Source organism: Castor canadensis, chromosome 2, assembly GCF_047511655.1.
Source record: "Castor canadensis chromosome 2, mCasCan1.hap1v2, whole genome shotgun sequence".
Taxonomy (NCBI): Eukaryota; Metazoa; Chordata; class Mammalia; order Rodentia; family Castoridae; genus Castor; species Castor canadensis.
In genome coordinates, this window is record NC_133387.1 from 130,846,657 (window position 1) to 130,872,479 (window position 25,823).

Here is a 25,823-nt window from a genome sequence, read left to right on the forward strand (position 1 = left end):
GAAAAACAATAAACGAGTTGAACATGCCAAAAGCATAGAAGAGAGAAATAACCCCAAGTCACACAAAAGCCCCAGCACAGTTCATATTTTGTTAAGGGTTCTTGGGTTCTGGGTTCTGAATCCTTCTCAAAGTCCGTTCTGTTTCTAAAAAGAGCAGTGAAAGCACAGGACAGAATAGCTGTGCTGATGGGTTTTCTGGTGGCACTGGATTCAAACTCAGGGCCTCACACTTGCTAGGTAGGTGCTCCACCACTTAGGCTATGTACCCAGCTCTTTTTTGCTCTAGTTGTTTTTCAGGTAAGGTCTCACATTTTTTGCCCAGGTTTTGCCTCATACTGCAATTCTCCTATCTATGTATACCACCACACCAGTCTTATTTTTGAGATGGGGTCTCACTAACTTTTTGTCCAGACTGGACTGCGATCTTTCTGATCTCTGCCTATGGAGTAGCTGGGATTACAGTTGTGAGCTACTATGCCCAGCCTCACATGTAATTCTTGTGTTTCCTTTCTTTGACCCCTGAGTGATGGCTCTGGATGGGCCATGTGCTCAACCATCCTGGAGCAGGTCACGTAGAAAATGGAGCCAAGTGTGACTCCTTTTGGACTAAAGAGAAATGTAAGGTTTGGGAGGGATGTATAAATGTGCCTGTGTGGAATTAGTTTGTGAAGAGAATCAGAGTGTTCCCATATGCGGACTTTCAAATAATGAATATAAAATGCTGACAAATTAATTTCTAGTTTTGATAAAAACAGATCAAAGAAGAAATTTTGTCAGTGGCTTTGCACACTGAATTGAAGAACTGTTAGGATTTCTTTTTTTGTTGTTTGTTTTGGATTTTTGATAAAAGTCTGGCTTTGAGGTTGTTTAAACACTAGAAAGAATTAGCTGAATGAGATAGCATCTTCTTCCCTCCTTGACTTTTCCCTCTTGTTCTAGAAACATCTGTCTGGTAGTATGATTACATATAAATACAAACCACCACATCGTTTTACAGGCCAAAGGCGAGGAAGAGCTGTGTTAGGAAAAATTGTCTCAAAGACATAATTATTTGAAACACGACATCATTTACTCTCGGAGTAGCTCCACACGTGAATTCCTGGGAAAGAACTCAAACTGATTTTTTCACAGTACAGCAGGAGTGATGGAGAGGACCAATATGAGACGGGATGTGATGGAGGTCCTGCCGGGCAGGTCTACTTCACTCCCAGAGTGACCTTCAAGTAAGCGGGATATTTTGGAATAAAGGGCGTGAGGAAAATGAAGATCGTGTCTTCAGGATGACAGCTTTTTCCTCCTACAGGAGCTGACTGTCATGTCTCAGGGCAGTGAGATTAAAGGGCAGTAACCAGGTCCTCTGGGAATTTAGGATTAAGGTGGTGCTGGTGGTTTTCCTTAAGCCATGTGTAAAAAAACTGAATGTTTGATGCTCTTAAATTCATTCCTAAAGTGAATTCACTCTTTCTCTTTTACACTTTTATTCTTGTTCTGGGGAAAATACTCAGGCTTACAGGGAACCTCAAAACAAAACAGTTTTTTTTTTAATGAGAACACCCTCTCTCTAAACCAGAGAGGTTTTGTTTCATTTTGTTTTGATCTGGAGACTTCATGCTGGATTATATGATAAATTCAGTTTACCAGTCATTGTTAGTTACTTTTAGTTGATGTGCTATAGAATGGCGTCACCTCTTTTAATAAGAAAATCATTCCATTTTTTCCCCTTAACTAATCCGATTAACAGAAAGGTTCACTGTGCCTCAAATACCATTTGCAGAAGCAGACTAAAAGTCAGGGGCCCTCTGCAGTACCAACCTAGAAATAGGTTCTCTTTATGTTTCTCTCACTTTCTTTCTCCCCTCTCCCTTCTCGGCACTCACTCTCTCTCTCTCTCTCTCTCTCTCTATCTCGCTCTCTCTCCCTCTCTCTATCTCGCTCTCTCTCCCTCTCTCTCTCTCTCTGGCTCTGCTCCTCATGATACACATACATCAAGTACAAAGACAGTTTGGATTTAGAAAGCTGAGTTCCTCTACAAGGCTGACGGGCAAAGGTGGCCCCTCTCTGTCCCACTCATGTCACCTGTGCTCTCTGGTTGCTCCCACCCAAACCCTTCAATGCCCAGGAGTGCCTCGTGTCATTTGTAGGAGAATCTTTTAACTTTTAACTTCTGCTGGCATCCCACAGCCCACAGCAAAACCCTTGCATCAAGATCAGCCATACTGCAACACATTGACAACAGAACACACCATTGCTATTTTAGATGAACAAACAGTTCCTGCTTGAAATCAGAAATAAATTAGACTTTTAGTTCTAATGCTAATTCATCTTATGGAGTGTTGACATAACACTTTCCCAGGAATTTCAGTTTCTGACCTACACCTAGACAATTAAAGTAGTCCATCTTTATTTGCTTCATTCTATTTTTCCTTTTTTTTTTTTTCAGTGCTGGGGACCAAACTCAGGGCCTTGCACTTGCCAGGCAAGCGTTCTTCCACTGAGCTAAATCCCCAACCCCTATTTGCTTCATTCTAAAAGGCCCAAACTCTGTAAGAATATAACAAGCTGAAAGTAATATATCAAATAATTCACCAAACTCCTGTTTAAGAAAAGTAGTATCACTCAGGACCCTTTCATGTTGCTTTATTAAGGAAATTCACTTCTTCCCACAGCAAGCTGTACTCATTAACAGACAGGCAGAAATAAGGAAAAAACAGGGTGAGAAAAAAAACTCCACAGTGACCACAGTCTGCCTGAATCACAACAAAACCGAAGCACATAAAATCAAATGTAGAATAAGCATCCCACTTCCACCAGTTCTAATATAACGTGTATATGCTGGTGTTGGTTTTTCTACTGTATCCCTGATAGTCAAGATTAGCAGTACATTTATAAACAAATTTCCCAGCACTTTGAATGAAGAAAAAAGCCATTGTACAATTATACCCCAAGTCTCAAAACTATTAAGGAAACGTAATTAACAAAGAGATGATTAAAATGTTAGAATCATTATTTGAGGAATGCAATCCCTTCACTGAATTCAAGCAATTCAGAAGCAGGTGAAACTTAATCTCCAACCTTCTTAACAGTGCCCCCTAGCATATCCTTGCTTGAAGATTTTTCACACTCTTCCGGCATACCTTTAATCTCCTGTTCATCTGCTGATAAAATAACCAGAGTTAATATACAATCAGAAATATGTGCATAATTAAGAAAATAATTCAGTATTCATAGTTAGTATTAAGTCCTTTTACACATAATACAATGTTCACATTCTCATTTAATATTGATTGAATAGTCATCATTAACTTTCCAAGAAAACTTGAATGATCAGTTGTCTGTCTTCACTGAGCTTACAATTCAGAGAGAACTTGCTGGGTTTTCAGAGATACAATGATTGTGAGCTTCAAGACAGACATCAAAATTATTATCTTGCTTTCTGCTAAGTTTCTACAAAGTAGGGTAAAATAGAAAGTAAATATCTTATGTGAGGAGGATGAGGACTGATTGCCTTTTGTCTCTTCACCAGAGAATGAAATTGTGACACTAAGAGAAGTGGAATGGGAGAATTACCCAACCATCAGTAAGAAATGAGGTTAACAAAAAAGACAGAATTGACAGCAGAACCAAATAAAAGAAGAAAATGCAAAATGGTACCCTAGCTCTGCAACAGAGTCAGGCAGCTTCTCAAAAGGTTACAGTAGACCTGGCATACGCCCAAAAGAAATGAAAACATATACTTACACAAAAACTCGTACACAAATATTCATCTCAGCATTATAAGGAACGGCTAGAAAGTGGAAACAACCCAAATGTCCACTGACTGATGAAGAGACAAATAATATGTGGTATGTCTATACTCTGGAACATTATTAAACAATAAGAAAGAATGGAGCACTGATACAAGGTACAACATGGATAATCCTGAAAACATTACGCTGTGTTAAAAGTCAGTCGTAAACAGCCATATAGTCTATGATTCCATTTAGATGAACCGTTCAGACTAGGCAAATGTACATACACAGGGTGGAATAGCAATTACGTAGGGACTGGAGGTTGGGGAAGCAGGGAGTGATAACCACACACAGTTGAATTATACACTGTAACATGGTGGGTTAATTTGGTTGAACAGTGGTCCATTCTTCCTTCTCCCTGCAATTGGTGAATTTTACCTTCTTTTGGAAAAGGTTCTTTATAGCTGTAACTAAGTTAAAGGCACTGAGATGAAGAGAATATCCAGAATTGTCTGGTGGCCCCTAAATCAGTAACAAGAGTCCTTATGAGAAAACAGCAGAGGAAGGCAATATGAAGATGGAGGAAAGACTGGAGTGACAAAGCATGGAGGCCACGAGAAACTGTAAGACACAAGGAAGCACTCTCCCTCTATAAGCTCCAGGAAGGTGGCCCTGGTGATGCCTTGATTTAAGACTTCTGGCTTCCAGAACTGTGAAAGAATAAGTTCCATCTTGGAAACTTGTTATGGAAACCACAGGAAACTAATACAGGCGTATAAATTACATCTCACCACTGTTATTAAGCAATAAAAGAGTCAACTGAATAATTGAGGCCAGATGATTTGGAGTTTCAAAAAGTGAAGTGAGAAATGTAGTGATATTGTCAAGCCATGGGCAGAAAATATTAAACAGAGTGCAGAGGGAAGGGAACAGATGAGAACTGGGCCACAACAACCCACACTTGAGATGAGGAATGATGGGACCAAAGCCTTGTAAGTGCTACTCCCTCTCTGAGGAGTGCTCCATTTGCCCACTCAGAGAGTGACCACTCAACCTTGGAGACAACTTGAGTGCACTCTCCCAGCTCCTCAGTGTTCATCATTTCCTCCGCACACTGAAATGGACTCAGCCCTGAAGTCCTTATAGTACCTACCCTACTTCATTGTCATTATTTTTTTGTGTGCCTGCCTTCAACAGACTGTGGAATAGTTCAGAAAAGTGATTATGTCCTACTCAATCTGTATCCTAGAACAATGGTCCTCAACTCAGGAAACTTTGCCCCCAGTGAACATTCGGTAGTGTCTGGAGACATTTTGTTTATCACAACTGCATGGGGCACCCCTGCCATCTATTGAGTAGAGACAGGGATTCTATTACACTTCCTACAATGCACAGTCCCCAATAGCAAACCAATGTCCAGCTCAAAATGTCAACAGTGCTTAGTGTAAAAATAAAAAAAAGAAAACTGTACTGGAACTTAGAAAAATCATAATAGAAATTCCATGAAATGTTTGTGGGGTGGATATGTGGATGGATGGATAACAGATGGGCAGATGGATGGTGGATGGATGGGTGGTAGCTAGAGGAGGAATAAATAAGATAGAGCTTTGGAGCCACAGTTTTAAAGCCTAACTGCACAACAAAATTGCACACTCCCTATCCTCAGAAACTGACTTGATCAAATTCTGATACCCAGAACCAACCCCTGGAAATTGATTTCATTCAAAAAACTTGGAAGAAACCAAGGTATTAACCTGTTCTGTCTTGCCAGGTGGTTCTAACACATGGCCAGAGGTTAGAAGCAGCACTTCCGAGTTACTAGAATGGCTGAAAACACCAGGCTGACTCCAGGCCAGTGAAAAGTAGAAGAATCTGAACATGAGAACATAGATAGTCCTACACTGGCTTTATGTATCTCTAAAAGAAATATTAACCATGAAATCTGAGAGCTTGTGAAGGCTCCAGGCCATACTTGCTCTGGGTGGCGAATGTTGCCCAAAAGAATAAGAGCAGGATGGCTGGAGAGAAAAGAAGACAATCTGGACAGCCATCTCCTCACTAAAAAGCTCTCAGAAGGAAACAGCAGGGCCCGAGCAGAGAGCAGAGGAGACACTTCTACACATTCTTTTGCACATACCACTGTTACCGTGATGAGCAGACCATCTAGCAGAGCTCCGCACACTAACTGCACAAACACCTGCTGGGGCACCTTGGGAAAGCACGAGCTCTGACCCAGGGGTTCTGGCTGGGCCAGAAACAATGCATGTCTAAGAAGCTCTCAGGCCACTTTCACCATCATCACCGTCATCACCGCTGGTCTTCAGCAACTTCCTTTGACCCAATCTGAATGAAGCAATGGAGTCAGACATCCCCAGCAATTGATGAAGGGTTGAGTGCATTGCAGTTACATACCAAGACTCAAAAAGATGACGTTGCTCACTGTACACAACTAAGTAAAAATGAGAGCCAGTGACAACGGGTAAGCCGACAGAGATGGTGATCAGAAGGTGATCAGAAGGTGATTGGAGGCAAACAGTCACAGGAAACGCCTACCTCAAGAAGAACTGGATTTAAAAAACTAGTTGAAAGGAACTTAAAAAGATAAATGCAAATAATGTCAATGCAGTTTACACTGGAAATTTCTAATTCAGCAGCTCTGATATTTTGTTCAAATAAACTGACCACACAAAGGGAGGTAAAGTCACCAAGAGCATCTGAGAAGCAACTAGTAAATGTGGAAAAAAACGTGACATACATTACATAAGAGGTCTAAGAACACATACTGAGAAAAAGAAACTCATTAGGCAATGATGAATTAGGGCCTTCCCTAAAAGCAATCCAAAATACCCTTTTTGGCGGGGGGAGTGCTGGGTTTTGAACCCAGGGCCTTCACTTTCTAGGTGCTCTATCACTTGACCCATGTTGCCAGTTCTTTTTGCTCTAGCTTGTTTTTTCAGGTAGGATCTTGCTTTTGCCTGGGGCTGGCATCAGACTGGGATCCTTGTACCTATGTCTCCCCTGTAGGTGGGATTATATGCATGTACTTGCTTATTTGTTGAAATGGAGGCCTCAGCAACTTTTTGCACAGGCTGGTCTTGAATGTGATCCTCCTGATCTCTACCTCCCAAGTAGCTGGAATTACAGGTTTGAGCCACAGTGCCCAGCATCAAAATATTCTTTTAATAGAAAAAAACTCAGCTAACAGTATCCTATTTCTAAAATCTCAATGTTCCACCTCGAAACAATAACATTATAACAAGAAAATTTTCTCATGGGATGAGTGATAAAATGTGCCAGCACATACCCCCTTCAAACACTGCAATCTACTTCCCAAAACCCACTCCACCTGCACCCAGCTCCACCGAGACAGTTTCAGTCAAATGGGCAGAGGGCCAATAATAAATGTGTTTAGGTTGTGTTTAACTTGCTCTGTCAATGACCCCAATAGGATGACATAATTGACTTTCATTAAACCAAAACCCTCATTTGTCAAGTATGCACAATGAAATCCTATCACTAGCATTAACTGGACTGCCTGGATGCTCTATCCATGGAGCCCTGACATCAGTAAGTCTGGCTAGGGCCATGGATGTGGATATAAAACAAGCAAGCAAAAACTCCTAGACACCATAAAGATGGTGTGCAACAGGGATCTTGTAAATTGCAACTTCTGATGTAATAGTTTTGAGGTGCAGTCTTGGGGACCCTATATGTGTCACGAGTTCCTAGTTATTGGAACACACTATAAGCAGGAAGGCTCATTGAATGGGTTGGAAACTCAAAAGTCTCCAAAGCTCCAAGTTCATGAGAGGGGCAGACAGTACCCATGTCCTCAGCCAGAGTACACACCCCTTCTACAGGGAGAACCCAGTACTCAATTCAGACTGGCTGATTTGTCAGAAAGGTGAGAAATGCAGATGTCTGTCTCCTGTTTAACGTTGGATGCCATGAGGGCCAACCAGGTCTAGTTACCACACTGATCACTTTATGGGAATTCTCTCATTGGACCCTTATTGCAACCCTAGAAGGGTAAGTATTAAAGCCACTTGTATTCGTCAACTTTCCATCAATAAAATGAAATACTAATAACTCACAGAGTATTTTTATGCGTGTGAGTCAGGGTCCCAACCTGTAGCTGTCTGGCCTTGAACTCACAATCTTCCTGCCTCAGCCTCCCAAGTGCTGGGATTACAGGTATGTACGACTATGCCTGGCTAAACAAAAATGTTTATTTGGGCTCACAGTTCTGGAGGTTCCAGTCCAAAAATCAAGTGGCCCCATTCTTTTGGGCCTCTGACAAGGGCAAGACTTCATGGTGAGAGATTGGGGTAGAGAAAAACCACTCATGATCCAGATATGAGAGAGTAAAAGGAAGGGATCCTACAACCTCCTAAGACGGCATGCTCCAATGATCTAAAGACCTCCCTTTAGGCTCTTACTTCCTAAATGGCCCACCACCTCACAACAGAGCCACAGTGGGACCAAACCTTCATGGTAGTATAGTACCACCTAGTTTTAAAGATAAGGCAGCCACAGAGAGCACTGGCACTTCAGAGCAGTGGCTTGTAGGCCCAGGATTTAGTCAGATTCCCTTATGCTGAGTTGCTTTCTTGGTCGTCAGTGAATGCACATTTACTTCTTGTCTCCGCTAAGTGTTTGAACTAGCTGTCAACAGAAAGTCATACAATAAAGAGGAAAATATGACTATCAAGTAACAAAGTAGGAACACACACTTGGAGGAACTGGGAGTGGAAGCATCCAGCCTTGCTCCACACCCTCCACTCTCTCCAGGGGAAGGAGGGCCAGTTGTCTAGTGAGTTCAAGGATAAAACAGATGCCTACCTCAGCACCTTCCTCTTCACACTCAGTACCCCCACTCCACCCATCCCATTGCCCCAAAAGTGCCTTCTTGGGTCTCCACATTACTGGTTTTACATGGACAGATCTCCACAGGGGAGATCTAAGGTTTTGTCCCCTGCCAGTGACTGGGTAGATAAGTTTATTTTAGGGGCATGGCATTAGAAAGCCATTTGGCTGCCCACTGCATTACAACAGCCCTCTACATTTCATCAGCAATAAAGCTAGCCTTCATCTCCATTCATCAGAAGCATCTCTCAGTTCTAGTCAAGCTAGGGAGGAGAGCAGTGCTACTTGCTGGCCCCTAAATCCCCATAGTTAGCAAGCATAACACTAAATTTAGTAGACCTTGTATCAAGAAGTCAAGTAAGAGTAAATACCACTGAGCTTAAAGCACAGACGTGAAAACTGAAGTATTTCTCATTGAATTTTTAATACAACTGTGAAACAAATCCTTATTTTTCAAAACCACAAATTGCTCATTAGATTCTTTTTTTTTAAGCTTTATCTGACTTTGCTATGTAGAAGCAGAATTAAAATACTTAGAACAAGACCTCAGCTTATCAGGGAAAAGAAAACCTCGCATCAATGATATTTGCTATTAAAAGAGAAAATGATAAATGACTTTCCTTATTTCCCGCTCATCTGCTTATTAGAAATCTAATCTGAATCACATTCATGTGTGCTTGTTTCCTAAGAAAGAGCGAGACCATAATGTAACAGCTGAACGCACAGCAACCCTCATTACAGAAACATCTTGTGGGCTTTTTGCCAGGAAAACTTGTATAGCTTTCAGTTTTGGTCCCCTCTTTTATAGAAAGCACATAATGCACAATTTAGTATTTCAGAATAAAATTGTTTAGCAAGTTATTTTAACAACTGTAAATGCTGAGGTTAGTAAAACAACTCCAACTTCAGATATTCTAACACTTGCTCAGAATGGTAATGGAGGACCCTCTCCTTAGAGCTTACCACACAACACACAGAAAGTGAAACACGGATCACACATTCATATCCATACTACCTTGATGCTCCCTGCTCACAGACATGGAGGTTAACTGTCACAATCATGTACAAGGACTATCTGGTATGATCAGAGGCATGTTCTGGACCTCCAGTAAATCACAGTAACTTCTGGGTCACTCCATCTTTTCATGCTCTACTCAGTGACAGATCTATGTCAAGATGACTCAATCACATTTTAGCAAATACTATTCTAAACACACACACTGAGCTGATCAGATGAAACTCCAAACACAAAATGAATGCATCGAATTTAATAAATTTTATAACAGTAGAAAAGAGGAAATTCAGATATTTTCTAATAAAAAAAACTTTACCCAAAAAGAAAGAAAATATACTGCAATTTTATGGTAGAATAAAGTTTCCATAGGCTATTTATTAAACTTTGGGGGGAGTTGCATGTTGTAAGTAACCTCTGCTGTTGGACCAGAAGCATTAGAGCTTGAAGTTCTGTTCACAAGATGATGGAATAGGAGTTCTCAAGCTCACACCCCCTCACAGAAATCCACTGGCAACTATCCATAGACATGAATACTTGCATAAATATCCCCCGAACTCAGGAAAGAGGCAGAGATTCCACTTTGGGCCAAGGAACAAAGAAAAGTCAAACTCAAACGGTAAGAGAATGGTTTCACTTTGACTATGCCCACCTCCCATACTCTAAACTTAGCACAATGCCACACATAGAGGATTTCCCCAAACCCACACTTTCTATAGTGGGGAAAGAGATATTCAGCTCTCTAGCATTCTGGGTCCTCTCACAGAGTTTCATTCCTTTTTCACCCCACAGGAAACATCAGGAGTACCATTGGGGCTAATCCACCTGGGATCTGTTAGAAACAAAGAATAGAAGGGGATTCCAAGATGGCAGCTAGAGGGAGGAAGCAGAAAGTGTGCCTCCTAAAGTGAAATCTTGGAGCAACACTGGAGACACACCTTACAGACAAAACCACCAAGAAGAGGCAAAACTTTGACCCCTCCACACCTCCAGCCTGCGCAGAGCATCTCCACTTCACGTTAAACAGAGAAATCAGGAGGGCCCCCGGGCCGCCAGTCACCCACGCCCAGACGGCTTTGGAAGACATGGACAAGGTGAGCTAAGCGGTATGCGGTACTCCCACAGACAACCCTGGGCCAGATCAGCATAACCCCCTGGACAGACCGACCTCCACCCAAGAAAAAAGAGAAACTGGGTAATAAGCAATAAGGACAATAAAGACAAGTAGCAAAGAGGGCAGGGCGCCCTGAGAGCCAAAGAAGCGGGGAGGGGAATCCCTCACAGAACTAAATAAACAAACTGGGCCTGGCCGGAGAGGGTGGGAGCGGGGGCGCACGCCCAGCAACCAGGAGCAGGAAAGCTTGTGAGAGTGGCAGTGGGAGGAAAACTCCACAGGAGGGGGCGGGGAAGACCCACCTCCCATGTGAACTGTACACAAACACGCCGGCCTGAGAAAGTGGGTGCAGTGTCACCTCCCCCAGTGTGCTTGGAAAGGGGAAAGCTTCTGGCAGTGGCTCCTGCACAGGAGACCTCTGAGTAAACAAAGCCTGTGGGGCCAGGTGAGTGCTAAGCTCACCCCTGAGATCTGCATAAATAAAGCATCCAGCAACAGCAGGCTGACAGCAGCGGGCAAGCAAGCCACAGCCGCAGATAGCCATTCACAGAACTGTCTCTCCCTACCTTTGATGAGAAAACAACCGAACTAAACCTGCAAGCTGAAAAACTTACTGAAACTGTATTGCATTTGAACTTGGACACTTGGTGGGTTTTATGTTTGTTTGTTTGTTTGTTTTGTGCAGTTTTGGTTTATTTTATTTTTCCCCTTTGATGAGACAACTACAGAACAACATCTGAGGCACCATCTCCAGGATTGAAGACTGAGGGACAAACACCAAAAATTGCATTTGAACTTGGAGATTTTTTTAAATTTTTTACTTTATTATTTTTTACATATATATTTTTTCATTTATTTATTTTTTATTTTTTTATTCTTTATTTTCAAACCTCTCTCTGTCTCTCTAATGCCTTTTCAGCTTACAGTTGAATACTACACTGTCTCTCCCTGTTTATATCTTTGAAACTTTTTTTGTTTGTTTCTTTGTTTTGTTTTTTTCTCTTTGTTTTCCTCTTTTCCTTTAACTTCTTTGCTTTCCATCTCCTCTCACCCTTCCATTCAAATATCACCACTGCTATTATTACAAGCTAGAAAATACTTAATTGCACACAGTACAGGGACAGTAACAACACCAAGGACAATGATGGGAAGATAGAAAAAACAGGGAAACCAGTTTCCCCACAGCAAAAAATTAGTACAGGAACCAGAGGGGAATGAAGAAAACAGATACTCAGATCCAGACTCCAACAAAATGAACATAAACTATGCCAAAGAACCCAATGAAGCCCACAAGAATAATTTAAAAGAAGACATACTATAGGTACTCAATGAGAATTTTATAGAGATGATACTGGATAGGGTCAACCAAAATGTACAGGAGACACTCAAGAAATTCCAAGACAACAAGAATAGAGAATTTGAAAAAGCAAAAGAAGAAATAAGGGAAACCATAGAAGCACTGTATAAACACCAAAGTGAAACAGAGGACATGATTAAAAACAGATAAATGAACTCAGGACAAAAATAGACAACATTAAAGAGGAAACCACCCAGGATATGGAAAACCTCAGAAAAAGGAACGAAACAGAACTGCAAAACAAAACGGAAGGCCAATCCAGCAGAATAGAACAAACAGAAGACATAATCTCAGAACTTGAAGATGAAATGGTAATTAAAGGAAAAACTGAAGAACTATTAATTAAACAAATCAAGACCTGTGAAAAGAAAATGAAAGAACTCACCGACTCCATCAAAGACCAAACTTGAGAATCATGAGCATCAAAGAAGGAGAAGAGGTCCAAGCAAAGGGAATGCATAATATATTCAACAAAATAATAACAGAAAATTTCCCAAATCTAGAGAAAGATATTCCCATACAGATGCAAGAGGCCTCCAGGACACCAAACAGACCAGATAAAAACAGAACTACCCCACGACAAACCATCATTAAAACAACAAGTTCAGAAACTAGGGAAGAATACTGAAGGCTGTAAGAGAGAAAAAACAAGTAACATACAAAGGTAAACCCATCAAAATCACAGCAGACTTCTCAACAGAAACATTAAAAGCAAGAAGAGTGTGGGGTGAGAGCTTCCAGGCACTGAAGTAGAACTCAACAACAAAAGTAAAGACAAAAAACATGCAAATTAAAACCACACTAAGATTCCACCTCACCCCTGTTAGAATAGCCATCATTAGCAATACCACCAACAGGTGTTGGCGAGGATGTGGGGAAAAAGGAACCCTTTTACACTGCTGGTGGGAATGTAAACTAGTACAACCACTCTGGAAAAAAATTTGGAGGCTACTTAAAAAGCTAAACATTGATCTACCATTTGATCCAGCAGTACCACTCTTGGGGTATACCCAAAAGACTGTGACACAGGTTACTCCAGAGGCACCTGCACACCCATGTTTATTGCAGCACTATTCACAACATCCAAGTTATAGAAAAAGCCAGGATGCCCCACTACTGACGAATGGATCAAGAAAATGTGGTATCTATACACAATGGAATTTTACGCAGCTATGAAGAACAAAAATGTTATCATTTGTTGGTAAATGGATGGAATTGGAGAACGTCATTTTGAGTGAGGTTAGCCTGGCCCAAAAGACCAAAAACTGTATGTTCTCCCACATATGTGGACATTAGATCAAGGGTAAACACAACAAGGGGATTGAACTTTGATCACATGGTAAAAGCCAGAGCACACAAGGGAGATTTGAGGATAGGTAAGACACCTAAAAAATTAGTTAGCATTTGTTGCCCTCAACACAAGAAACTAAAGCAGATACCTTAAAAGCAACTGAGGCCAATAGGAGAAGGGGACCAGGAACTAGAGAAAAGGTTAGATCAAGAAGAATTAACCTAGAAGGTAACATACACACACAGGAAATTAATGTGAGTCAACTCCCTGTATAGCTATCCTTATCTCAACTAGCAAAAACCCTTGTTCCTTCATATTATTGCTTATATTCTCTCTTCAACAAAATTAGAGACGCCCCTTATCTCTAAAATAGTTCCTCCTGGGTATTGAAGGGGTGGGAGGGAAAAGAAGGGGGCAGGGCTGGTGGTAAGGGAGGGGGTGGGGGCAGAGAGGAGAAATGACCCAAGAATTGTATGCACATATGAGGCCAATAGGAAAAGGGGAACAGGTACTAGAGAAAAGGTTAGATCAAAAAGAATTAACCTAGAAGGTAACACCCACGCACAGGAAATCAATGTGTCAATGCCCTGTATAGCTATCCTTATCTCAACCAGCAAAAACCCTTGTTCCTTCCTATTGTTGCTTACACTCTCTCTACAACAAAATTAGAAATAAGGACAAAATAGTTTCTGCTGGGTATTGAGGGGGGGAGAGGGAGGGGGCGGAGTGGGTGGTAAGGGAGGGGGTGGGGGCAGGGGGGAGAAATGAACCAAGCCTTGTATGCACATATGAATAATAAAAGAAAAATGAAAAAAAAAAAAAGAAAGTGAAGATAATCCTGAGGATTTCAATGGGAAATTGCCTAAGAAAATAAATGCAAAAATAAGAAAAGAAAAAAAAATAAAATAAAATAAAAAATAAAGGTGAAATAAAAATATCTAAGGGGGGAAAAATTGGGAAATTATGGGGAATTAGAATAATTTGGAGTTTTAATTAAATTAGAAATGTTGAATGCTAAAAAAAAAAAAAACTAGGGAAAGAATATTGAAGGCTATAAGAAAGAAAAAACAAATAACATATAAAGGCAATCCCATCAAAATCACAGGAGACTTCTCAACAGAAACATTAACAGCAAGAAGAGCTTGGGGTGAGATCTTCTGGGCACTGAATGAAAATAACTTCAACCCCAGGATACTCTACCCAGCAAAACTATCATTCAAAATAGATGGAGCAATAAAAGTCTTCCATGATAAGCAGAAACTAAAACAATATGTGACCACAAAGCCACCACTACAAAAGATTCTTCAAGGGATTCCCATGGTTAAGTGAAAACCAACTTAACCATGAAAAGACAGGCAGCACCAAACCACAGGAAAAGAAATAGCAAGAAAGTAGAGAGTAACCTCAACTTAGGTACACACAATTAAACCTTGAAACAACTAAGACAACTTAATGACAGGAATCATCACATACCTATCAGTACTAACACTTAATGTTAACAGACTTAATTCACCCATCAAAAGGCACTGACGAAGAGGATTAAAAAGGAAGATCCAACAATTTGTTGCTTACAGGAGACTCATCTCACTGACAGAAATAAGCATAGGCTTAGGATGAAAGGCTGGAAGAAGATTTAACAAGCCAATGGCCCCCGAAAACAGGCAGGAGTAGCAATACTTATCTCTGACAAAGTAGACTTCAAACCTACATTGATCAAACGAGATAAAGAAGGACATTCCATACTAATAAAAGGGGAAATAGACCAAAAGGAAATAATAATTACCAATCTATATGCACCCAATGTCAATGCACCCAATTTCATCAAACATACCCTGAAAGATCTAAAAGCATATATTCACTCCAACACGGTGGTTGTTGGAGATTTTAACACCCCATTATCATCAATAGATAGGTCATCCAAACAAAAAATCAATAAGAAATTCAAGATCTAAAATATAAAATAGAACAAATGGACCTACTTGATGTCTACAGAACATTTCATCCAACTTCTACACAATATACATTCTTCTCAGTAGCCCATGGAACCTTCTCCAAAATAGATCATATCCTAGGGCACAAAGCAAGCCTCAGCAAATACAAGAAAACAGAAATTATACCATGCATACTATCTGATTTCAATGCAATAAAACTAGAACTCAACAACAAAAGTAAAGACAAAAAAACATGCAAACAGCTGGAAACTGAATAACTCACTACTTAATGAACAATGGGTCATTGATGAAATAAAAGAGGAAATTAAAAAGTTCCTGGAAGTCAATGAAAATGAAAACACAACCTACCAGAACCTATGGGACACAGCAAAGGCAGTCCTGAGAGGAAAGTTTATAGCCAAGAGTTCATATATTAAAAAGACTGAAAGATCCCAAATCATGACCTAATGATATATCTCAAACTCCTAGAAAAACAAGAACAAGCAAACCCCAAAACAAACAGGAGAGAAATAATAAAAATAAGACCTGAAATAAATGAAGTAGAAACCCAAAAACCATACAAAGAATTAATGAAACAAAAAGTTGGTTCTTTGAAAAAATAAACAAGATTGATAGACCCCTGGCAAACATGACTAAAATAAGGAGAGAAAAACCCAAATTAGTAGAATCAGGAATGCAAAAGGGGAGATAACAACAAACACCATGGAAGTCCAGGAAGTCATCAGAGACTACTTTGAGAAACTATATTCAAATAAATTTGAAAATCTTAAAGAAATGGACAGATTTCTAGATACTTATGATCATCCAAAACTGAACCAAGAGGATATTAATCACCTGAATAGATCTATAACACAAAATGAAATTGAAGCAGCAATCAAGAGTCTCCCCAGGTAGCGGCAGTGGCCGCCGGCGGAGCAGTCTGAGCCCAACGATGAGGCCGGGAACGGGAGCTGAGCGTGGATGCCTCATGATGGGGCACCCTGGCATGCATTATGCACCAATGGGAATGCACCCTATGGGTCAGAGAGCAAATATGCCTCCTGTACCTCATGGAATGATGCCACAAATGATGCCCCCTATGGGAGGGCCGCCAATGGGACAAATGCCTGGAATGATGTCATCAGTAATGCCTGGAATGATGATGTCTCATATGTCTCAGGCTTCCATGCAACCTGCTTTACCGCCAGGAGTAAATAGTATGGATATAGCAGCAGGTGCAACTGCTGGCGCAAAGTCAATGTGGACAGAACATAAATCACCCAATGGCAGGACATATTACTACAATACTGAAACAAAACAGTCTACCTGGGAGAAACCTGATGATCTTAAAACACCTGCTGAGCAACTGTTATCTAAATGCCCCTGGAAGGAGTACAAATCTGATTCAGGAAAGCCTTATTATTATAATTCTCAAACAAAAGAATCCCGCTGGGCCAAACCTAAAGAACTTGAAGATCTTGAAGGATACCAGAATACCATTGTTGCTGGAGGTCTTATTACAAAATCAAACCTGCATGCCATGATCAAAGCTGAAGAAAGCAGCAAACAAGAAGAGTGCACCACAACATCAACAGCCCCAGTCCCTACAAAAGAAATTCCCACCACTATGAGCACCATGGCTGCTGCAGAAGCAGCAGCTGCTGTTGTTGCAGCTGCGGCTGCAGCCAATGCCAGTGCTTCCACTTCTACTAGTAATACTGCCGGAAGTGTTCCAGTGGTTCCCGAGCCTGAAGTTACTTCCATCGTAGCTACTGTTGTAGATAATGAAAATACAGTAACTATATCAACTGAGGAACAAGCACAACTTACTAATATCTCTGCTATTCAAGATCTAAGTGTTGAAGTAGCCAGTAATACTAGAGAAGAAACATCTAAGCAAGAAACTATAGCTGATTTTACTCCCAAGAAAGAAGAGGAGGAGAGCCAACCAGCCAAAAAAACATATACTTGGAATACAAAGGAGGAAGCAAAGCAAGCATTTAAAGAATTATTGAAAGAGAAGCAGGTGCCATCCAATGCTTCATGGGAGCAAGCTATGAAAATGATCATTAATGATCCACGATACAGTGCTTTAGCAAAGTTGAGTGAAAAGAAGCAGGCCTTCAATGCATATAAAGTCCAGACAGAGAAAGAAGAAAAAGAAGAAGCAAGATCAAAATATAAAGAGGCTAAGGAATCCTTTCAGCGTTTTCTTGAAAATCATGAAAAAATGACTTCCACAACCAGATACAAAAAAGCAGAACAAATGTTTGGAGAGCTGGAAGTCTGGAACGCAATATCAGAACGTGATCGTCTTGAAATATATGAAGATGTTTTGTTCTTTCTGTCAAAAAAAGAAAAGGAACAAGCAAAGCAGTTACGAAAGAGGAATTGGGAAGCTTTAAAAAACATTCTTGACAACATGGCTAATGTAACTTACTCCACTACTTGGTTTGAAGCCCAGCAGTATCTGATGGATAATCCAACTTTTGCAGAAGATGAGGAATTACAGAACATGGACAAAGAAGATGCATTAATTTGCTTTGAAGAACACATTCGGGCTTTAGAAAAGGAAGAAGAAGAAGAAAAACAGAAGAGTTTGCTGAGAGAAAGGAGACGACAGCGTAAAAATAGGGAATCTTTTCAGATATTTTTAGATGAATTGCATGAACATGGACAACTACATTCTATGTCATCTTGGATGGAATTCTATCCAACTATTAGTTCTGACATTAGATTCACTAATATGCTTGGTCAGCCTGGATCAACTGCACTTGATCTTTTCAAGTTTTATGTTGAGGATCTTAAAGCACGTTATCATGATGAAAAAAAGATAATAAAGGATATTCTAAAGGATAAAGGATTTGTAGTTGAAGTAAATACTACTTTTGAAGATTTTGTGGCAATAATCAGTTCAACTAAAAGATCAACTACTTTGGATGCTGGAAATATCAAATTGGCTTTCAATAGTTTACTAGAAAAGGCAGAAGCCCGAGAACGTGAAAGAGAAAAGGAAGAGGCTCGGAAGATGAAACGAAAGGAATCTGCATTTAAGAGTATGTTGAAACAAGCTACTCCTCCAATAGAGTTGGATGCTGTCTGGGAAGATATCCAGGAGAGATTTGTAAAAGAGCCAGCATTTGAAGACATAACTCTAGAATCTGAAAGAAAAAGAATATTTAAAGATTTTATGCATGTGCTTGAGCATGAATGTCATCATCATTCAAAGAACAAGAAACACTCAAAGAAATCAAAAAAACATCATAGGAAATGTTCCCGATCTCGATCGGGGTCAGATTCTGATGATGATGACAGCCACTCAAAGAAAAAAAGGCAGCGGTCAGAATCCCGTTCTGCTTCAGAACATTCTTCCAGCGCGGAGTCTGAGAGAAGTTATAAGAAATCAAACAAGCATAAGAAGAAAAGCAAGAAAAGGAGACATAAATCTGACTCTCCAGAATCTGATGCTGAGCGAGAGAAGGATAAAAAAGAAAAAGACCGGGAAAGTGAAAAAGACAGAACTAGACAAAGATCAGAATCAAAACACAAATCACCCAAGAAAAAGACTGGAAAGGATTCTGGTAATTGGGATACTTGTAGCAGTGAACTGAGTGAAGGGGAATTAGAAAAACGAAGAAGAACCCTTTTGGAACAGCTGGATGATGATCAATAAATTATACCAAATATATGTTTATAGTATGATTTAAGTCTGATTCAGACCAGGGACTCTATTTTAAGTTCAATTTAAATAACACTGGCTTTTAATTGTATCACAGAAAAAAAAAGTGCATTTAAGTATTCTTATTGTAGACTTTATAAAAGCAAAGGAAATTGAAAATAACTTTTGATTCTGTATCAAGAATCATATTTTCCTACGGTCATAACTGTCTTTCTGTGACCCTTTCATAGGGCATTGCAGGATGGATTAAAGGTGGCAATTTACTGATAACTGCAGATGTCTCTAATTTGTTCTAAAGTCTAAGTCATGAGGTAATTTGATTTACTTTATAGAAGTTGGATTTTGAAGATAAAATGAAAATTTTTTGATAATGTAGTACAAAAAAAAGCACCAGCAACTAATAACTGCTTTTTTGTGCACTACCCAACTGGTTAAAGCCAATATGATCTTTTATGGTGAGCTCCTAAGAAATAGGTGTTTTTGATGGAAACTTGGTAAACCCTTAACTGTAGTGGTGCTAACAAGCGCTACTGTAATAAAGCCACCATTATTTTTTATGAAACATCTGACTACGTTTTAAAAAGGCTATTATGAGGGCATTATTTTGAGCATCTATTTTGAGGTGATGTTTTAAAAAGTTAACATCAAATTGTAAATTAGTTGAAATATATTGCCTTAAGGACCTACTAAAGAATGTGCCACCAAACTTTGAGTGGTAGTTGAAATATCCTTGTCTAGAAAAAAGAAAAAAGAAAAAAAAAAATCAATGTTGACTTTAAGCATTTTCTTTAACAGCTGTCTTTTTTTTTTTTTTAAATCCAATCTTTCTTACTTTTTTTTCATTGAGGAAGTCTTTTATCTTCCCTACTCACTGAGAAGTATTGACTTCATGGTACATGTTCTAAAGCATTTCTGATTTGAATATTTTTGTACATTTTTATCAATTATTAAACCTTCTCTTCTAGTGTGTACTAGTATTTATTTCTACTTAAACTGCTCAGCTCTAAAGAGTGTGTGATCATTTTAAAGATAGTAAATCCCTGAAATTTTGCTTCATCTTGCCCACAATAGCTACGTTCCTTTTTTTAATATTTAAGAATATTATATAAATTAGTGTATTTGAGGTCCCTACATTTGTTTTTCACCTATAAATTTCCTATGGAATATTTGAGAGGTAACGGTTTAAAGATAGCATACTCTTTACATGCTAACTTTTGAAGGTTAGTAATGTAATTTATACTATTTTCCTTCAGTGCAGGAGGTTTTTTTAATTAAATTTTAGCACTTAGTCTTTGTTATTGTTCTTTTAATTTGGATACTTTGTCTTTCAAATTGAGATTTAGAAGAAAACAAGTTGTTCTCAGACAAATCAGGTAAACACTTTCCCATCCTTCCCAGTGTTTTAAGTAAATCTCGTGTCTACTGTTTAAAAGTTCAAATAGGGGAAAAGTTGTTTCTAAACTTTTGGATGGTATGTCATTTTTCTGCTGTGAAATATGGCATAACTATGTAGAAAGTAAGAATCCAACTGCTTGAGTCTCCTATTGTATCTTAGTCAAAACACCTTTACAGCTTTGGCAACAGAATTACCTTCAGTTAATTTTCAGAGATCCCGTTCTTATGATAGTTAATTAAGATTGCTAATCATGTCAAATGACTTTGAAGTCAGTGGTAAAATCTTTAAACATGCGTATAATATTGGCAGGTATGATAGTGTTGTTTCACAGGAGAATTTAGAATCTGTAAAACATTGTTTTAATTACTTCCATGAATGATGATTTTTAAAATACAACTTTAAAGTTTTGATTTTTCTATTTAAATAAAAAGTTATTGATGTGTTTTAGCATGTCCTTAAAAAAAAAAAAAAGAGTCTCCCCAAAAGAAAAATCCAGGACTTCATGGATTCTCTGCTGAATTCTATCAGACCTTTAAAGAAGAACTGATACCAAGCTTCCTTAAACTGTTCCACAAAATAGAAATGGAAGGAAAACTGCCAAACACATTTTATGAAGCCAGTATTATACTTATCCCAAAACCAGGCAAAGACACCTCCAAAAAGGAGAACTATAGGCCAGTCTCCTTAATGAACATTGATGCAAAAATCCTCAACAAAATAATGACAAACCGAATTCAACAACACATCAAAAAGATTATTCACCACGACCAAGTAGGCTTCATCCCAGGAATGCAGGGGTGGTTCAACAACGAAAATCAATAAACGTAATAAACCACATTAACAGAAACAAAGATAAAAACCACTTGATCATCTCAATAGATACAGAAAAAGCCTTTGATAAGATCCAACACCATCTCATGATAAAAGCTCTAAGAAAATTAGGAATAGAAGGAAAGTACCACAACATCATAAAAGCTATATATGACAAACCTACAGCCAGCATTATACTTAACGGAGAAAAACTGAAACCATTCCCTCTAAAATCAGGAACCAGACAAGGATGCCCACTATCTCCACTCCCATTCAACATAGTACTGGAATTCCTAGCCAGAGCAATTAGGCAAGAAGAAGGAATAAAAGGAATACAAATAGGTAAAGAAACTGTCAAAATATTCCTATTTACAGACGACATGATCCTATACCTTAAAGACCCAAAAAAATTCTACTCAGAAGCTCCTCGACACCATCAATAGCTATAGCAAGATAGCAGGATATAAAATCAACATAGAAAAATCATTAGCATTTCTATACACTAACAATGAGCAAACTGAAAAAGAATGTATGAAAACAATTCCATTTACAGTAGCCTCAAAAAAAATCAAATACCCACCTAACAAAAATGTGAAAGACATCTATAAGGAAAACTATAAACTTCTGAAGAAAGAGATTGAGGAAGACTATAGAGAGTGGAGAGATCTCTCATGCACATGGATTGGTAGAATCAACATAGTAAAAATGTCTATACTCCCAAAAGTAATCTACATGTTTAATGCAATTCCCATCAAAATTCCAATGATATTCATTAAAGAGATTTAAAAGTCTACCGTTAAATTTATATGGAAACACAAGAGGCCATGAATAGCCAAGGCAATACTCAGTCAAAAGAATAAAGCTGGAGGTATCACGATACCTGACTTCAAACTATATTACAAAGCAATAACAATGAAAACAGCATGGTTCTGGCACAAAAACAGACATGAAGACCAGTGGAACAGAATAGAGGACCCAGATATGAAGCCACAAAACTATAACCAATTTGTCTTTGACAAAGGTGTTAAAAATATATAATGGAGAAAAAGCAGCCTCTTCAACAAAAACTGATAAATCCCTGCATCCAGTGGGGGAAAAAAAAACTGCTGGGAAAACTGGTTAGCCGTCTGCAAAAAACTGAAACTAGATCCATGTATATCACCCTATACCAAGATTAACTCAAAATGGATCAAGGATCTTAATATCAGACCACAAACTCTAAAGTTGATACAGGAAAGAGTAGGAAATACTCTGGAATTAGCAGGTATAGGTAAGAACTTTCTCAATGGAACCCCAGCAGCACAGCAACTAAGAGATAGCATAGATAAATGGGACCTCATAAAACTAAAAAGCTTCTGCTCATCAAAAGAAATGGTCCCTAAACTGAAGAGAACACCCACAGAGTAGGAGAAAATATTTGCCAGCTATACATCAGACAAAGGACTGATAACCAGAATATATAGGGAACTTAAAAAACTAAATTCTCCCAAAATTAATGAACCAATAAAGAAATGGGCAAGTGAACTAAACAGAACTATCTCAAAAGAGGAAATTCAGATGGATAAAAAACACATGAAAAAATGCTCACCATCTCTAGCAATAAAGGAAATGCAAATTAAAACCACACTAAGATTCCACCTCACCCCTGTTAGAATAGCCATCATCAGCAACACCACCATCAACAGGTGTTGGCGAGGATGTGGGGAAAAAGGAACCCTCTTACACTGTTGGTGGGAATGTAAACTAGTACAACCACTCTGGAAAAAAATTTGGAGGCTACTTAAAAAGCTAAACATTGATCTACCATTTGATCCAGCAATACCACTTGGGGATATACCCAAAAGACTGTGACACAGGTTACTCCAGAGGCACCTGCACACCCATGTTTATTGCGGCACTATTCACAATAGCCAAGTTATGGAAACAGCCAAGATGATCCACTATTGACGAATGGATCAAGAAAATGTGTTATCTATACACAATGGAATTTTATGCAGCCATGAAGAAGAACGAAATGTTATCATTTGTTGGTAAATGGATGGAATTGGAGAACATCATTCTGAGTGAGGTTAGCCTGGCCCAAAAGACCAAAAATCGTATGTTCTCCCTGATATGCGGACATTAGATCAAGGGCAAACACAACAAAGGCACTGGACTTTGAGCACATGACAAAAGCCAGAGCACACAAGGGAGATATGAGGATAGGTAAGACACCTAAAAAATTAGTTAGCATTTGTTGACCTTAACACAGAAAAACTAAAGCAGATACCTTAAAAGTAGCTGAGGCCAGTAGGAACTGGGACCAGGAACTAGAGAAAGGTTAGATCAAGAAGAAATAACTTAAAAAAGTAACACACATGCATAGGAAATCAGTACAAGTCAACTCCCTGTATAGCTATCCTTATCTCAACTAGCAAAAACTCTTGTTCCTTCCTATTATTGCTTATACTCTCTCTTTAACAAAATTAGAGATAAGGGCAAAATAGTTTCTGCTGGGTATTGAGGGGGTGGGGGGCAGAGGGAGGGGGCGGAGTGGGTGATAAGGGAGGGGGTGGGGGCAGGGGGGAGAAATGACCCAAGCATTGTATGCACATATGAATAATAAAAAAATTAAAAATAAATAAATAAATATTTAAAAAGAAACAAAGAATAGGGGTGGGGCTCACAGCAACCACACATGGATTTTGGCAGTGGCTCTGCATTCTAGCCAAAAGTGGCACTTCCTTGGAGAAACTAGCCAACAGCACAGATCTGTGGCAAGCCCAGTCAACAGGTCTATCAGACATCAGTCCCCAGCCAGCTTCCTTACCCAGCCCCAGTGCTCTCTTTAGCTTTCCCCCTGACTAGGAGGCAAGGGTAAGTCAGCACTTATTTACATAGGGAAGTGATGCCCAACCCTATGGCCAAGTGGTGACCCCACCAAACCTTGGTTCTCTCCTCAAGCATTTCCCAGGCCAGGAAGCAAGTGTGGGTCCTAGAACATCTGCATAAGGGAGCAGCTGGCTCCACTCAACCCCTGCAGCTGATAGTACAACCCTACCAAGACTTGTTCTTTGCTTAAGGCTTCCTAGGAAGGAAAACCCACATGCATGCGTATCTGTACAGCACAGCCTCTGGCCTGGCCCCTCCAAGTGACTGAGCAGCAACTTCAGAGACCTTGAGGGACCTCAGAATCCATCATGTGGACAATAGTACTTCCCGCTTAGGGAAAATGTCCTGAAACCCTGTCCAATCAGAGGCTCTGAGAGAGCCCAACCATCAGCTCCACCTGACTATTGAGTCCAGCCAGTGGTCTCCTCTGACTTCAGCATTCAGCTACTAGTTCCACTTGACTTCAGAGCACAGGCAACAGCCCAGTTCAATGAAAGAACTCAATATCAAGGACTGTCTATCCAGATCGCTACAGCTGGCCCATCCAGACACAAGGCTAGACTAACTAATGACAGTCTACCACCAAAGAACACCTGAAAAGCTGGAAGAGGTGTCTTTTCCTCACAGGTGTAGACACCAACACAAAGACATAGTTTACAGGAATTGGGGAAATGTGACACCATAAAAGGTCAATAATAAAGCTCCAATAGTGGACCCTGAAGAAACATAGATTTATGAAATGAATAACAAAGAACTCAGAATAATTCTTAAACAAGCTCAGGGAACTGCAAAGAAATACAGACAAAAAAATTAATGAAATTTGGATAAAACACACACACACAAAACAAGAAGTTTGACAGTGAATTAGAAACAATTAAAAATCAAGCACAAGTCCTAAAAATCAAAACTGCAATGAGAACTGGTGGAGTGGCTCAAGTGGTAGAGTGCCTGCTGAGCAAGCATGAAGCCCTGAGTTCAAACCCCAGTGCCACCAAAAAAAAAAAAAACCCAAAACTGCAATGAGTGAACTGAACATTTCAACAGACAGCTTCTAAGAAAGAGAGCTTGCTCAAGTAGGAGAATCAATGGTCATGATAACAAGTTGTGTGAAATTATGCAAAGGAGCAAATAGACAAAAAACAAAGACTGAAGAAAGACTGTGGACTGTGGCACATGATCAAAAGAACTAACTTTGCATATAGCGGTCTCAGAAAGAAAAGAGAAAAAAAAGACCCAAAAGACGTATCTGTGGATATAATGGGATACAAAGCAGATTCAAGATGGCAGTACACTGATAGCTCCGAACTCCTGAGCTCCTACAAACCTGAACAAAGGTGGAAACTGAGGGCCCTGGGACACACATCCCAGGTCCCACAGGCAGCAAGAAGCAGAATTCTGCCCAAACCTAAATGGAGTGAAGCAACAGAATATGTGTAGAAACGTTTGCAGGTCTGCACTTCTCATGAAACCAGAGCTGAGCACCAGTTCCCCAAGTGGGGCTGAGGGAGCTGAAACCTTTACCACAAGAACCTCCAGGAGAGGGTCAGTGCCTAAGCAACAAAGGTGTCCAGCGAGCAACCTGCTGAGAAAAGCTGAAGGCCTCAGTGAGCACAAGTGAAACAAAAGTCCTCTCTGCAAGCCAGCTATGAACTTCCCTGGAATGTATGGAGCCTCTCCTTCCTGCTAGAGTCCACTTGACTCCCATTGCCGCTGGCAAGACCCCCACTTGAGCTTGCATGACCACCCATGGTGAAAGTGAAGACTTGCA

General features: G+C 39.7%; 1 protein-coding gene and 1 pseudogene across 4 annotated transcripts in view; one reads left to right on the forward strand and one right to left on the reverse strand.

Annotated features, from left to right (window-relative positions):
* Positions 1-2,508: 2,508 nt before the first annotated feature.
* The window catches only part of Fsip1 (fibrous sheath interacting protein 1), a 200,751-nt gene continuing 177,436 nt past the window's right edge, over positions 2,509-25,823 (reverse strand). For all 4 annotated transcript variants that reach the window (XM_074065636.1, XM_074065635.1, XM_074065634.1 and 1 more), the window contains one exon: positions 2,509-3,155. In XM_074065636.1, the coding sequence (XP_073921737.1) occupies positions 3,061-3,155 (95 nt within the window). In that variant the 3' untranslated portion in view covers positions 2,509-3,060. The remainder of the gene's footprint in view (positions 3,156-25,823) is intronic.
* Positions 16,217-18,987, forward strand: LOC109678494 (pre-mRNA-processing factor 40 homolog A pseudogene; annotated as a pseudogene).